Source organism: Contarinia nasturtii, unplaced genomic scaffold, assembly GCF_009176525.2.
Source record: "Contarinia nasturtii isolate CC-2019 unplaced genomic scaffold, AAFC_CNas_1.1 Cnas_scaffold_493, whole genome shotgun sequence".
Classification (NCBI taxonomy): Eukaryota; Metazoa; Arthropoda; class Insecta; order Diptera; family Cecidomyiidae; genus Contarinia; species Contarinia nasturtii.
In genome coordinates, this window is record NW_022197846.1 from 1,848,620 (window position 1) to 1,864,960 (window position 16,341).

The 16,341-nt window shown below is 33.0% G+C and overlaps 3 protein-coding genes across 8 annotated transcripts in view; 2 read left to right on the forward strand and 1 right to left on the reverse strand.

Annotated features, from left to right (window-relative positions):
* Positions 1-1,611, forward strand: part of LOC116339143 (eukaryotic translation initiation factor 4B) — a 3,239-nt gene extending 1,628 nt beyond the window's left edge. For 3 of the 4 annotated variants that reach the window (XM_031764839.1, XM_031764842.1, XM_031764840.1), the window contains exons 3-7: positions 15-536; positions 603-773; positions 881-977; positions 1,043-1,301; positions 1,417-1,611. In XM_031764839.1, coding sequence (XP_031620699.1) covers positions 15-536; positions 603-773; positions 881-977; positions 1,043-1,301; positions 1,417-1,470 — 1,103 coding nt within the window. In that variant the 3' untranslated portion in view covers positions 1,471-1,611. The remainder of the gene's footprint in view (positions 1-14; positions 537-602; positions 774-880; positions 978-1,042; positions 1,302-1,416) is intronic. The other variant, XM_031764843.1, reaches the window with a different exon arrangement.
* Positions 1,612-7,874: 6,263 nt separating this feature from the next.
* On the reverse strand, positions 7,875-9,956 carry LOC116339010 (60S ribosomal protein L15). Its single transcript, XM_031764606.1, has 4 exons — positions 9,845-9,956; positions 9,485-9,507; positions 8,529-8,857; positions 7,875-8,304 (listed from the first exon to the last, which is right to left on the reverse strand). The coding sequence occupies exons 3-4, from the start codon at positions 8,835-8,837 to the stop codon at positions 7,999-8,001; spliced, it is 615 nt and encodes a 204-aa protein (XP_031620466.1). The 5' UTR covers positions 8,838-8,857; positions 9,485-9,507; positions 9,845-9,956; the 3' UTR covers positions 7,875-7,998.
* A 218-nt stretch (positions 9,957-10,174) lies between these two features.
* On the forward strand, positions 10,175-13,889 carry LOC116339007 (ras-related protein rab7). Of its 3 annotated transcripts, none has more exons than XM_031764604.1 (7): positions 10,175-10,304; positions 12,229-12,356; positions 12,427-12,491; positions 12,600-12,615; positions 12,698-12,900; positions 12,979-13,116; positions 13,203-13,889. In XM_031764604.1, the coding sequence occupies exons 2-7, from the start codon at positions 12,242-12,244 to the stop codon at positions 13,287-13,289; spliced, it is 624 nt and encodes a 207-aa protein (XP_031620464.1). In that variant the 5' UTR covers positions 10,175-10,304; positions 12,229-12,241; the 3' UTR covers positions 13,290-13,889. The 3 variants fall into 3 exon arrangements, with proteins under 3 accessions (XP_031620464.1, XP_031620463.1, XP_031620465.1); XM_031764603.1 differs by lacking the exon at positions 10,175-10,304 and adding an exon at positions 10,311-10,516; XM_031764605.1 differs by lacking the exon at positions 10,175-10,304 and adding an exon at positions 11,642-11,907.
* The last annotated feature ends 2,452 nt before the right edge of the window (positions 13,890-16,341 follow it).

Here is a 16,341-nt window from a genome sequence, read left to right on the forward strand (position 1 = left end):
TCGTGGAGACAGAGGCGATCGTGGAGACAGAGGCGATCGTGGAGACAGAGGCGATCGTGGAGATCGCGGAGATCGTGGCGATCGAGGTGACCGATATGGTGGACGCCGAAATGAGGAAAGACCATTGCTCGAAGAGAGACCACGACTAAAATTGCAACCACGCACTTTACCGATGCCAGAATTCAATTTACAAATCGACGAACGTGAAGCGGCCGAAACAGAAAAGGAAAAAGAAAAAGCCGAACGACCAAAACCAACACCCGTACCATCGGCGGCAATTTTTGGCAGTGCCAAGCCAGTTGATACGGCCGCCAAGGATCGTGAAATCGAAGAACGATTGGAAAGAGAACGAGTGGAGAGAATAGAACGTGAAAAACGTGAAAAACAAGAGAAATTAGATGCTGAAGCTGCTGCTGCAACTGCCGCTGCCGAAGCTCCCGCTGATGCTGATGACAATGCTGATGACAATACCACTGCTGTCAACACTGACGCAGAGGTCAACGATGAGGCAACTGATACCGGTGCTGCTAATCAAGGTAAATTTTATTTTTATTTTTGCTTTTATTTTCGAGCGCATTTGTAATTTTATTTATTGTGCGCAGACTCTACTGATCCTGATGTTGAACCAAATGGACTGGAAAGTAGCGACGAAAAGAAATCGGCTGATAAACCAGAAATTATTAGTTGGCGCAGAAAACCTGAAGATGACGATAGAAGACCATCATCACCTTCACGTAAGAGATACAGCCCTGATCGTAGAAGAAGGCAAAATGGTGTGCACATTGTTTTCATTCTTTCAATTAGTTGGCCGTTTGTTGAAATTTCTAAACAAAAAAAAGAAGAACCATATCTTAATGTGTCGATGTAAATTTATTTTCAGATGATCGAGATCGCCGTAATAATCGGGATCGTGATAATAACAGAAGTACTAATTATAATCGCGATAAGCGGGACTACAATCGTGATTACCATCAAAGGTAGGAAAACTTCTTATACGTTGTATGCAAGTAAGTGAACTTGAACTTTGTACATTTGATTTTAGAAGTGACAGAAATGATAGAAATCAACCCAGAAACCAGTCAAGAAATTATAATAACCGAGGGCCACGCGATGAAAGAGATAATCGAGATAATCGAGATAATCGGGACAATCGGGACAGTCGGGACAATCGAGACAGTCGGGACAATCGAGACAGTCGGGACAATCGAGACACTCGGGACAATCGAGAGAAGCCAAGACGTGCGTTGAATCCAGATGAAATTGAAAATCGAATGCCCAAATTCAAACCAGAAAATAAACCTGTAAGTGACTCGTACCAAAGTGACCTTTGTTCATTCGACTGTTTTCTCAAATGAACCATCACTAATGACATGCATTTTTATCTCTTTTTTTCCCTATCTCTCTCTCCCAACACAGAAATTGCAAATGTCTAACGCATATGAAATTTTCAACGACGAAACTTCTGAATAAAAAGAATTTGGTGCCCGCATGATACAGTTTAAACATAACATTAATGAGCATCAAGAACATTTAAACAAATTATATTTCATTTAAAAAAAAAAAACAAGTAAAAAAAGGAAAGAAGACAACACAAACACACACACACACACACACAAAACAAGAAACATCCGTACCGATTTAAGAAATTAATAAAACAAAATAAATAAATCAGTAAATAATCTACATACGAAAGAATTGATATCTTTCTAATCTGCTCGATCTGGAGCTGCAATAACATAAAGAGAAAAACAAAACAAAACAAATATTTCAAATGAATAATTCACATTTAAAGCGCTAAAACTAAAATAAAAATGAAGTAAATATTTCCGTAATTGAATTCATCCATTAGGTGGTGTTTTTTTGTGTCTTTTGAGTTAAATGTGCGTAGTAAATGTGAATTTTATTGTCGAAATATTAAACATTTGTAAGCAACTTTTAATTTATCATTCAAATATTCAGATATAATAAAAATCAAACGAAAGTTAAAGTAAATAATAAATTTTACGTCTTTTTCTCAACAATTTTTTTTTGACACGATTTCAATCAACTGGTACCGAGTCGACTAATTTGGAACATTTTTGAATTGAAGTCGCTTTAATTCGTTTTAAGTCGTTTTAAGTTAACTGAAAATGGAACAAAAATGAACAATCCAGTCACGTTAAGTCAAGAATTTTCAAATTAACTTAATAAATTAACTTAAAGTGATTAGAATCGACTAGATTTTTCACATTTTTGTTCCATTTTCAATCGACTTAAAATGATTTCAAGTCGGAAAAAAATCAAATCGACTAATTTGGGTGTGTCTTTTGGTCAATTAACTGCTTATCATGAAAAAAAAAAATCTAGATTCATCTGAGTCATCTGTAATCAAATGTACATTTCTTCTTTTTCGAGATTTTTTTTTTTTTCAGAAACAAACAGTCGCCAGAAGAGTGTATTCTGAATTCTATAAATAATATGATCTTCAAATGTTAAATTTAATTCATTTGAAAACATACATAAACAAAAAAAATTCTACCCTCGAATGTTAAATTCGTACCGATTCATGTAAAATATTTGTAAAATACTTCAAAAGAGTCGCAATACATCAATGAATTATGATTTACTCTCATTCAATTTATTTAAAGAAAGATATATTCCAAAATAAAGAGTCTTACGGGAGTGAGACGAACTTTTCCGCGCGGTGGTAGTTGCGTATTTTATTAAGCAAGTTCAAAATAATATTTGTTCTAATTTTCAAGCCTTTCAGGCGGCGTAAACTTCGAGACCAAAAAATATGTTTCAACTTTGGCAACGAAATATGTCTGACGTTAATTTTGCCATAAAAATTATTTTTGGATTTTTGTATGGGAGCCATGTCTGTATGCTACCTCAATGGCGTGAAACTTTGCACAGGTTATTTTTTTCACAAAAAATAACATTCGGAGGGTTTGGAGAAATTTCAACCAAAATTGAATCGTTGCGGAGAAAAAGTAGCTCTTATTTTTCTCCAAATAATACTGCAACATAAAGTTTTTTATGAATAGTTTATTTGTTGTATAACAACAAATAAACCGTGTGAAAAAAAATTCATGTTGCAGTATTATTTGGAGAAAAATAAGAGCTACTTTTTTTCCGCAAAGATTCAATTAAGGGTACCTCCCATACAAAATATTCGTTTTTGAGCCAAAGATTGAAAACTTTGTATGGGATTTAAATCTCTTCAAACTTTCAGAATGTCATTTTTTTGTGTAAAGTTTCACGTATTAAAGGTAGCATACAGGCATGGCTCCCATACAAAAATTCAATTTTTTGTGCTTTTTTCAAGGAAACTGTTACAAAAATTGATTGTATCTCAAAACTAACGTCGGATTCGGTTTTCTCGTGCCAAAAAACCCTCCAATACATATTTTTGAGTGTTTAAGTCTACATTAAGTATGACTTTTGGACGAAAATTGGACACTTTTTCATGAAATTTTTTTCCATCAACCAAAGTCGCTCAAAATCTAATGATTTCTATTCCTCGAGACCCCCAATCATCCCGTGAAGTCAGATTTTAAATAACTTTTTTGGGGGTTGATATAATCGATGGACACATTTTGCGTACAGAGGACATCGTACGACGTGCACAGAAACAAATATCGGAGTACACTTACTCGCACTTGCAGTGTTAGTAGAGGCTTTACCCCCCCAACATGAGTTACGCACTCTATTTAACTCTGTTTTTGGTGTAAGTTTCATCGAAGTAAACGCATCACAGTGAAAAAAGAGATACATGTGTAGTACATATGTGCGTTGATAACGAATATGATTGCTAAGTGTATCGTCACATACGTTTGATGAAACTAACACCAAAAATAGAGTAAAATAGAGTGCGTAACTCATTTTGAGGGTTAAAGTCTCTACTAAGTCTCGCACCGCAAGTGCGAGTAAGCGTACTCGAATACTTGTTTCTGTGTGGAACAGACCCACAACAACCATGCTCAAAACGGCCTGATTCGGGTTCTCTGACCTCAGAAATCATGTTTTTGAGATGTCGTAAATTTTGACCCATTGCAATACTTTCCCCTTACACACTAGATGTGTGCGGAAAAGTAAAAGAGCCGGAAAGAGAAAATTTTAGATTTTGGGTTAGATTATGTGAGAATATAAATAGATTATTATTATTATTTATTTTCACCGCCAAATGCTGGCTGTATTTTATTGCATCATAAAAAATAGTTTGTGGATTACAATGTTCCAATATTTGTCGATAATTTTAGATTTTCATAGTTAGTTTTTAGATGAACTAGCTGAACCCTATCTGCTTCGCTAGGCATGAAAACACTTTTTTATTGTTATCTATCCACTGGAATAGATCCAGAAGCGTTCAATAACTTAATGAACTTACCATCGAGTCAATTAGATAGCACAGAAATATTATAGTTATGCCAGACATACAATATAAAACTCCCAAAAAAGGATGGCTAGTCAAATTCCGGTCGACTTCAAATTTCAAAAAATCATTTATACCATTAAAATGTACAAATTATGTACAACAATTATCATGAATATGTAAAAACCAACATAATACAGTTGACCGTGAGAAAAAAATAGGATGCTCTAAATCTATGCCACAAATTTCTAAAGATTGTCCTTACGATTTTATAATTGTAATTGTAAAATAGACAGGCCCCCAAAACACAAAAGTTGAAATTTTTTCGCTCTTACCCCGGAATACTTTCCCATATGGTGTGCAAATAACGTGTGTAAAGTTTCATACCGAAAGCCCAACGCTAGATAGTGCCGCAAGAGCTCGGTAGGTCATTATGTGAATGACATTTTCAGTTAATATAAAAATATCTTCGCACAACCATATCGATTAAAAATTGATGGTAATCGTCATTTTCCATCAAACACTTGCTGAAGTTTCAAACGATTTGGATGAAAACAAAACACATTTCCATGCAAAAATTTCAATCTTTTGACCGAAAATTCCAAAGGTACCAAAGGTACGACAAACCTCCACAAATTAATCTCATTTGGAGCTAGAATACTTTCAGAGCAAGACTAATGTGATTCCACTTTGGTATTGTCGATTTCAACGCATCGTATAGCTGGAACTCTGTCATTAGCATAGCAAATTGTGAGCAATGAACGTGGGGCCAAAATATGAATATGAAACATGATTTATCCGAACTATAATTCACTACTAAACCTATTTCTATAGATTCTATTTGCGACGCACACAGCTCTGGCGCTGTGCAGTTGCGTTGAATATCCAGATCTCCCAACAATTCAGATCCCCCCTCATTAGGGTAAAATGATAAAAAGTCGATTTTTCACTTTTTGGATGAGGAATTTTGCACTCAAATGTATGGCCAACTATAATTGCCCTTCCCCTCCCATCACCCCCTACCAAATTCACGAAAATTTCGAAAAATACCCCAAAATTGGGACCATATCCCATCTAACCCAGGGCTACCGCATCGCACCGAGCACTTTTAGTGAGTTGCATAAAACTCATTATATTGCGAGTGTGACATGTCTCTGAGTCGCCATTGAGCGAGTAAATAATACTCAGTAGAGAAATGAGTGAGCAGCGACTCACTCGTGAAATGCTCGCTTGAAATGATTGCATTATGAACTATTTTCTAATTATTTTGTCAATAATTTTCAGTGTAAATTTTTCAAATGCATTTTTTAAACCAATCGTAATAAATTATTTTGAATTTGTCAAAACACAACAAAAATCACACAAAAACATTTAATGTAAAATGATAAATTAAGAATTTTCGCTGATTCAGGTTTTTTCGTATGATCCGAAATAAATTGAAACTCCATAACATTCTATGTTGTTGCTTTTTTTTCTTCTTGTTTTTCGTTTTGATATCGACTTTATTTGCATTTTTTAAATGTTTTTTCTTCAGTGTTTATTTTTTAACAAAAAATGTGATGCGAGCGAGGAATGACTCACTCACCGTATGAATTGAGTGAGAAGTGAGCTGCTCTTTCATTCGTTCAGCGAGTATACAAGCACACATTCATTACAATCACTTCTATTGTTTTCACTTCGCATCATCTGCTGACGGCATCCAGATGAGCTGAAATATCCAGATGACGGCAGCTAAATATATTGTCTGCATAGCACTGATCTAACCCCAAAATTATTTACATATTCGGATTCCTCGTGAAAAATTACCTATAGGCCCCATAAATTGTCAATCTCCCTTGACCTATGTTTAAATCCTTCTAGCTTGAACCTTTAATTCGAGTCGAAAAGTGAAAACACCCGATTTCATTGTGACTATATAAACAATGGGATATAAACTAAAGAGAATAAAAATTAATATTTTAAAAAGGATTAAATTCTAATCCCGCATACATGGATAAAAATTCCCAGAATATTAAAAAATACTTGAGATAATTTGTTTAAATTCATTTTGTTAATCGTCATTTTACGGACCAAAACATACAATGCGAAACAGAATTGTCACTACTGTGACAAGAAACGATACATATACATAAGCATCACATTGTATCACGCTCAAATAAAAAATAAAGAATTCGTTTGGAAAGATATTTGCGTAATTTGATTTCAAATTCTGGAGAAGAACATTTTCATACGTAATTTATTGCAGGGTGCAACAGTATTGATTTTTTTTTATTTAAATGTTCTTAAAAAATGCCAGCGATGAAAATATGAAGATTTTTATATTCTAATAATTTTTTGCATCACATATTTTTCCATCTAATCACTTTGTGGGTGCGAAATATGTTATATTTTGAAAGAAAAAAATATATATAAAAATAAAGAGAATGTATTCATCTTCATCGGTATCATTTAATGTCACGTTGGCTTGATCAGTTGACGCGCCGAATTCTATCACACTAAATCGTATGCGGTCAAGAGTTCGAAACCACAGAAGATGAAATAAAAACTCCCACAACGAATTTGTTCAAATGCGTTGATAATTATTCGACTCTCGATCACAATGGTCATTTGAAATTATACCATCAATAACAACAAAAACAAAATAGATACAACACTGACAAATTGAAATGAACGTAAAAAATGTGAAATGATAAGTAGTAATATTCTTGAATCAAATCATACGAACGAAACACAAAACAGTTTCACACACGGCGACATATTGAAATTCCTATGCATGTAATTGTCTTTCCCTCACTGTTTTCTTAATAATAAATCCACAACTTTATGTTTAAAAAATGTCTTTTTTTCACACCAACTGGAAGGTGTGAAAGCAAGTAAGTTTGAAGCAAGGTTCGAGCAAGTAGTACGTTACTTACTCGAACTTAATTTCCAAGCAAAAAACTATAAATATTGTTTGACTCCATTCACTTGATTTTCATTGATAAATATGAATGTGATTTCATTTAAATTGAAATGTATGAACTTGAAACGAGTCATTTGACAGTTGAAACATTGTCGTTTTGACTGATTTACATTCAAATAATAATTTATGTCAATAATCCTTTGAAATATTGCCCCGTTCAATCAAAGGTAATTTAAAAGCTGACAAAATCTAGAAATTCAGATGTTTTTGCCTCAACCTATAAAATACACAAGTCAACTCAAGCGATTAAATAAAGGACATCATTTTGTTCCAATGACTTACGGATTGAGATCAAAGAAGTGTTTTTTGGTTTTTGAAAACATTTTTCCTCTCAAGTATAAAAGCAAAATTTTTTCACGTAAACTGTTTTGAATACTTAAACAACTCCGAAAATGTGGTAAAAAATAGGTGTCTTTGCTAAGTTATCAACAATTCAACAAAAAAAAAAAAACCTTTAAAAAAATTATTTTCGATCTAACTGAACACAATTGAGTTCTTTGATAATTTTAATGCTTAAAAGAAGACAAACAATGCAAAAAAAATTAAAAGACAGTCAAATTTGTTATAGCTTCATTTTTAGAAAATTTATTAGACGAAATATCTCCAAATACATGTGAATGCCATGTAAAATCGAAATAAACCATCGAATATAAATTTATTGTGTTGACAATACACGAATAACTTAACGCTTTCTACGCAAGTGGAGGCGATTACGACGACGCCATGCAGCACGACGTGAACCACCAATGGTTTGGGTGTAACGATATCCTTTGCCAAGACCACGTGAGCTTTTACCGGCTGAAGTAAGACCGCGCAATTCACGATGTTTCTGGACAGCTTTGCAGATCCAGTTGATCTTTGGATCACGACGGATTGCGTTATGTGCTGGATCAACAAGGATGACTTCGAAGTATTTGTATGACGAATCTTGTGCAACCCAGTATGAGTTCAAGACTCTCAAACCACCGAAACGACGACCAACACGTTCCTGTTTATTTGAAATAAGAAAAAATGACCAAATATAAGTTTATTTTCTTCCGATCATGAGACGAATTAAGAGTTAATCGATAATTTTAACTAAATATCATCAGACATCTAAGAAAGGCAAAAGTTAATTCTTCAAAGTAAAACTCAGGGTTAAACTTTTTTATCATCATTAAATAATCTAGTTCTTTTTTCAAGTGTGGTTGTATTAAGAAAAATAAAATGTACCTCAGCAACTGATTGCAAGCATCGGTATGGTTTCAATTCGTTGATACCATGGCTTTTTGGTTTGCCATATGTGCAACCTTTTGGAACTGGACGCTTACGACCTCCACGACGCACACGGATGCGGTAGATGACAAAGCCTTGCTTGGCCTTGAATCCCAAACGACGTGCCTTGTCTGGACGTGATGGACGTGGTGAACGCACCAATTTTGTCAATTGACGGAATTGCCAAACGCGAATACGCAACAAATACCGCAATACATCGGACTGTTTCTTCCGATACAATTCTTGAATGTAACGATAGGCTCCCATGGTTGATGGTTAATCTAGACCTAGCAACGAAATCAAAACAAATTTTTGATCAGAAGTCACATCATTGTCTATTTGATAACCAGAAAATTGTAATTGGGCGCCTTAAATTCACATTGTCTTTTCATCACAAAATCTTCTTGCTTCATTTCACTTTGATTGTTGCATGTGCACGGCATGACAGTAATGTCACACACATCGTACACACATTTCCAACACACATTTTTAATTTTGTTCATTTCATCACCTGTTAATGGAATAAGTGTAACGACAACGTTTTTTCAAAAAAAATAAAAAATATGTTTCTTGATTGCATTAACAACAAATCCAAAAATCAGAGATCATTTTCGTGAAGTAGAAGTTTTGCATGTGCACACACACGATAAATGAGAGTATTTTCCACCTCTTTTCGAGTTATTCAGACACAATTGAGTATAGTTTATCCACATGGTCAAACAATTAAGTATGGTGCATGGTTGTTTATCATCATTTTATAACAACGAAAAAGAGACGTTTTTTCCGAAAATATTTCACTTTGGCATGCACGTGCGATGTGAACTCGGTAAACCGATACGCTATTTTACAATTTGAGGTTAGAAATACACGAAACGTGAAACAATTTTTTTTATTGCGGCGGATACGATTCTTACCTTTCCAGGGAGTTAGAAATATCCTGCAAAAAATAAATGAAAACGATTTTTTTGTTATTAGTTTTGAATAAAATTTGGTGATTTGATCGATTTAAATTGACATTTCGAACAAAATATAACATGAACAGTGCACAAAAACATTCGATTTGCCATGAACACTTTTGATCTGAACACTCGCGGTGTGTGGAAAAATTTCAATCATCATAAAAATTGCGGATTTTTTATTTGATCGATAAAACGAAATCACTAAAACAATGTGAAAATGTTTAAAGAATCGATTTATGGAAAAATCAACGAAAAATTCGATTGGATGATTGAAATTTTTTTGAATTATTTTCGGGTCGACTTTTTGAAACCTACCTTCTTTCTACGGCGACAGGATAGGAAAGAAATGTTTGTGGTTTTACAGCAATGACGTTTGTTCAATGTGTGCAAATTGATGTGTGCCGATAGTGTTACCACATTCAAAATTCAGTCTGTACAAAACACTACATGAATTTCGCTGAATAAAAGTAATAAATAATTTTCTCAATTCACTCAATAATATGGATTTCGTTGTAGAAAATGAAAGAAAAAAAAATCGTTTCTGAAAAAATGAACCGAAGTAAATGTTATGAAAAAGTCAACGCATGTAACCCGAAACGAATGAATGGCCCCACTGCCATTTTGTATGTGCTCAAGTAGAGGTCGCCATATGATTCGAAACACACAGAGAGCGATTTGCTTCAAGTATCGAAATAAAGGAAAATAAATAAACTACAACGTCAGTGAAAAGAGTCATAACTTTTTCGTTCTGTCTATATTCATTGTTTAATACAAGGTACGAAAGGTGAACAATCACTGTGCAATAAATTCGAATAAAAACATAAATAAATATCCGATCGAAATTTCATTCAGAAATAAAACAGAGAATCAACGATATCGAAACATTTAATTCAATTACAATAACAACAACAAAAGTAAATAGTAATAAAACGCTGGAAAATAAGAGTTGAAGTTATCATCAGAAGTAGAAAACGACTGTACGATTGGGTAAAAATCAAAACAATTCCGATTTTAAGTGATTTTCAATGATGTTTACAAAAAAAAAGCATCATTTTAAGCATCAACGTCGTCATTCAGATTTGAATGAACGCAATAAAAAAAAAACATTTTTTCTCAGCAAATGTGATTTATTCCGTCGAATTTTATTTTTTCAATTCGACGTTTTTTTACCAAAACAACTCACAATTCACAAAGAACTATGTGTGTGCATATGTAATTGATTTGGGTGAAACGAAGTAGTTCGGTTTTTCTTTGTTTTCGCTGTTTGACTTTTCTATTTCGCGTAATAGCAAAATACGAATAAAGTGGTTTATTCACTGAATGAACATAATGGATGGAGAGTTGATAATTTTGTCGTTTGTTAATACGTATAATTTGCGCTGTATCCGATGGGTTCAAAGTTTCATTTAAGTGCATGTTATATTTACAAAAATACATGTTTTCATTTTGAATTGTTCACTTTCAACGATTCGACACACGAGAAATTTCAACAAATTCAGATTTTTTGCGAAGCATATTGTAATAAATCATTTCGATATATAAAATTTGTTGTTGTTGTTTTAGTGAAAAGGGGAAGGGCGTTTATTCAAAATCTCATATCACAAAATTTGGAAGTAGATACACGCGATAGACATACACACTCAATTCTGTGTTTCAAATTTTCTTTGTTTTTTTTTCATCTTGAATATGGAAAAAACTATCCGTTTGATGTCAATACGCAATAATGCATTCCACGATTGGATTCTGTTGTGATTTCAATTTGTGTTTGAAATAAAAGAGGCTCATATTCTTCGTTTCAATCATAGCACATTCAATACAAAGAAATTCAACGGAATTTTCATTGTATATCATCGCGTCCATATTTATCTATTGATGAATAACATTGTGTACGGGCTCGCGTTGAACACTTATCTTTTGTATTCGACGTATTTTGATACTTTCCATGCATACGCGTACACACATATCTCTTTTTGTGTGTGTGAGTTTATGTGCGCGTATGTTTCTATCGATGTGTACTTTGTGATCATATGATATTCGTTTTGTTCATGGTGTGACACATTTTTGTTTAGTCGCTATTTTGTTTTCATATAAAATATTACTACCACTATTGCCGTTGCAACATTGTCGTTGTGACTAAATCCCAAAAGTGATTTGTTCATTAATCTTATTGTTGCCAGCGTAAAGTTACTATGAGTCAACAAAATCTGTCAATTACAATTTGATCGCTCGATCAAACAAGAAAATTTATTCCCGCAAAATATAAAATCCATATATAGTTCGGAAATTTAATATATATCTTTTGTGTGTTATTTGATTAGGAATAGAAAGTGAGTTCGGAATTGATGTTGAATGTGTTTACACATTGTTTTGCCTTCAAAGTAAGCGAAGAAAAAAAGTGCCTCATGCACATAAAGCCAATTACATACATAATCTCGTATTGAATGGCATCCGTCTGAAATGCAGTCATTCTTATCGCTGTTTTTTTTCTTTCAATTTCGCTTCACATAGGCAAATGATTAATTTTGTGTGTTTTTGTTTCGTTTTTATATTGCATTTCATGTGAATTAAAAATAACCATTGATTTTTCAAATCAAGCAAAATTTTGCTAGTCAAGTCAAGATTCCGCCCATCATCGACGTGCTTTTTTTAAAAATCGAATTTGAGTTTTGACGTGCATTTTCTTTTTTTTCATTTTACAGAATTTAATTAAAAATGGCCAGCAGAAAGAAAGTACTTCTTAAAGTCATCATTCTTGGCGAAAGTGGTGTTGGCAAAACGTCGCTCATGAACCAATATGTGAATAAACGATTTTCGAATCAATACAAAGGTAAGCAAAGTAAAAGAAATTTAGTTAATTGGCGTTTATTGAAATTATTGTGTTGGTCATTGAATTACAGCCACGATTGGAGCTGACTTTTTGACAAAGGAGGTGGTAGTCGATGATCGTGTTGTTACTATGCAGGTATGTGCCATTGAAACGCATTTGAAACCATCATGATCATGATTTTTAATGAAATTATCATTGTTTTTTTCTGCTTGTTTTCGATTCGAATGTGACCATTTGCAATAGATTTGGGATACTGCTGGTATGTATATTGATTGAATGGCAATATCACACATCTTTTATCGCAGTTTTGACAAAATGTTTGTTGTTTTTTATTGTTGCAGGTCAAGAACGATTTCAATCGTTAGGTGTTGCATTTTATCGCGGAGCCGATTGTTGTGTACTTGTATTTGATGTGACTGCACCAAATACATTCAAGAATTTAGACTCATGGCGTGACGAATTCTTGATCCAGGCCAGTCCACGTGATCCGGAACACTTCCCATTCGTTGTTCTTGGCAATAAAGTTGACTTGGAAAACCGATCGGTAGGTTTTTGCTGTCTTAAATCAACCGTATCAAATTTTAATTTAATTAAAAACATCCTTGCCAATCATTTTACATAGGTGTCTAGCAAACGGGCTGGACAGTGGTGTCAATCTCAAAATGATATTCCCTACTTCGAAACATCAGCTAAAGAAGGTATCAATGTCGAACGTGCTTTCCAAACGATTGCCAAAAATGCATTAGCTCAAGAGAGTGAGGTAAGAGAGCTTCTTTCCAAATTTTTAAAATCGATCATATGAAGTAGAAAAGTGATGGTCTAATGTTAATGAAAATCGTTTTATAGGATGGTTTCAACGATTTTCCACCGGGAATTCAACTGGAATCGAACCAAAACAATCGGCCCAGAAATTCAGACAACTGTCCATGCTAATAATTTTCCAATGATTGACAGGATGATCAAAGAAAATGAAGAGTTCTGAGAAAAATAAATGGGAAATAGATTGAATAAATAAAATAAAAAAAAAAACAATGAAATTCAAGAATCAAAAGAAAAAAAATGGAAGTAAAGTAAATGATATATAAATAAGTTATAAGTCGCAAATGAGTGAGCGAAACAACTGGGACACATGTGAATGCAAGTGACATGCAACCATTAATAGCATCCAACAATAATGAAAAACCAACAATAGAAGCTGCAAATTTGCAAATGTTTGCAGCCAATGGAGAAAAGTTTAAATAAAACAGATGTAAAGGATAAATATAAATAATCAACCAACCAAACAAATATTATAGTGTGAAAATTGATACACATCGTCAATTCATGCTCCACACTTGGTTCATATAAATCACGTCAAACTAATGCAAATAGGACTCCGTTTTTTTTTTATAAAAATACTTCTTTAAAATAAAAGCAACATTCAACAATTTAAATGATATAAATAAAATGAAAAAACAAATGCGATCTAGAACAATTATTGCGTATGAAACCACTTTTATCTTAATGTCAAGAATAAACAATTGATGCATGGAATTTTCATTATTTTGGAACAAAAAAAATATATAACAAATATTTTGTCTTCTTCATAATATTTCAATCAAACACCAAGCGATGATAGGTTTGCATGTCGCTGTCAAATAATTGTTGCCTAACATTTTCTACGTACAGTTGGTTTTGGCATTGGATTTGCCCTTTTTTAAATTTCCTTTCAGTTTCATAAGAAAAAAATGTATTCAAAATAGTGATCTTTAAAGCGTTTTTAGTTATGGGCCACAAAAACAAATGGATGAACATTTTAAGTGAAACCATAATGACAACAACAACAACAAAAACTCGAAAATTCAATACAAATAATGAAAATATGCAGATAATTTAATAGGGATGAAATATTAACATTATTTGTGGGTGTATTATTAATTAAATAAAGATTTTACATGTTATCAAAGCAACATAATTCGTTTTTTTGCATTCATTCACTAGCATATTATATGATACATCTTTTTGAGTCACATCCTCATCCATTCGAATCGTGACATTTATTGATAAATTCTTAAATTGTATTCATGATAAATATTCAAACGATGTTTGAATAATTCACTTTTTTGAAGATGGACAAAAATACCCTTACTGTTTGCATCATCCTTACTTTTTAATAGAATACTCCTTCAGATAACCTGTATAATTTCCCATCTCATGAGATTCTATAAACCAGGAATCATAAGACTCGATGTTTTTTCAATACATTGGACCATTCGGACTTGAAGCTCCTGTTTACATTCTTCAATCTATAAAAATATCAGTTTTTTTTTTAAATAAGCGATAATGGAAAAACTTTTCCATTAAAACCAATTTTATCATAATCAAATTGAAGACAATTTGCAACTTAAAAAAATATATTTATACGTCTTTTATCTCCAGAATCCAACAATTTGGTTAATTCAGAAAATGAGATTTCTTTGTTGATAACTTTAAAAAAAGATAAAAAAAACGTGTGCTCCATTTATGATATCATATCTGAACGAAAAATATGAATTTTTGAATTATCCTATTTTCAGAGCGTATAATAATTCAAATTTTGATTTCAGTTCAACTTTCTTAATGTGAACACAAAATTAAAAAAAAATTTCATCATTTGTGTAGATATTTTTTTTTTCAATTGGTTATTTCCAATTTTTTTTTAGATATTTTAAAATTTATTTCACAAATTTTTTCCTATGGAAATTAAAACTAGAATCTCGAATAACGAATTTCATTTCAAATTTCGTGTGGTAGATTTCTGTCATCGTTCCATCAAAAAGTGAGGTTAAATAGAAAACAGTTAAATGTCATAAAAAGCGATTGTCCACGGTTTGAGCACCCATTCGCCGTTTTGTTTCACCAGGAATTGTAAATCCATGGCAAAATTCTTGTACTGTGCCCAGGAATGTCCTTAATTTATCAAATTTTATTGAATCCAACAAGCGGTCGAAATTGTTGGTTACAATGCCGTCAATTCGCAACAATCTACACAAAGACATTGAATATGCCAGTGACGAAATTCCCGACATATATTAAAAAGAACAAAAGAGCTGATAATGATTTCTACATTAGAGAGGTATGAATGAATTTTTGGTGCTTACTTTGTTCATTTATCAAAAATGAATGAATAATCGATTGATAATTTTGCAGAAACACTTTAAACCGCTTTACGAATGGCAACGTAAATATTTGAAAGGAACCGAGTTTGTTTTGCATGATGGACCACCGTATGCGAATGGTGACCTTCACATGGGCCATGCTGTAAATAAGGTTTGTCATATTTGATTTATTAAAATTGAGACATTTTCATTAAGAATTTTCATTTGATCACATAGATAACCAAAGACATCATTCTTCGTACGCAAATCGTCAACGGAAATCGGGTACACTACTTGGGGCAATTCACTTAAAAATTGCCTTTCTATTATTTAATAATTGTTATTGATCCTTTTTCGATTATTTGTCGATTATTTTAAATGAATTCTATTCTTTTCTTTTGTGATTCTCCCCTAGGTACACTATCATCCAGGTTGGGATTGTCATGGATTGCCCATCGAAATGAAAGCAAAATCAGTTAAAGATGGAATGAATGCACTCGAAATACGAAGCAATGCTCGAGACTTTGCGACGGCTAATATTAAAGAGCAAAAGAGAGCGTTTGAATCGTGGGGCGTCACAGCTAATTGGAACAAAGTGGAAAATATGTATCGTACCTATGATCCTGCTTACATAAAAAATCAACTGAATCTCTTCCATCAATTGTATTCAAAACGGATCATCTTTCGCGATTTGAAACCAGTGTACTGGTCACCATCATCCAAGTAAATAAAACAATCAATCTGAAAAGTGTTTCACGTTAAATTCAATTTAAACCTTATTTATTGATAGAACTGCACTAGCAGAAGCTGAATTGGAATATAGTAATCAAGTAAGCCCATCGTTGTATATTCGATTTAAATTGAAAAAT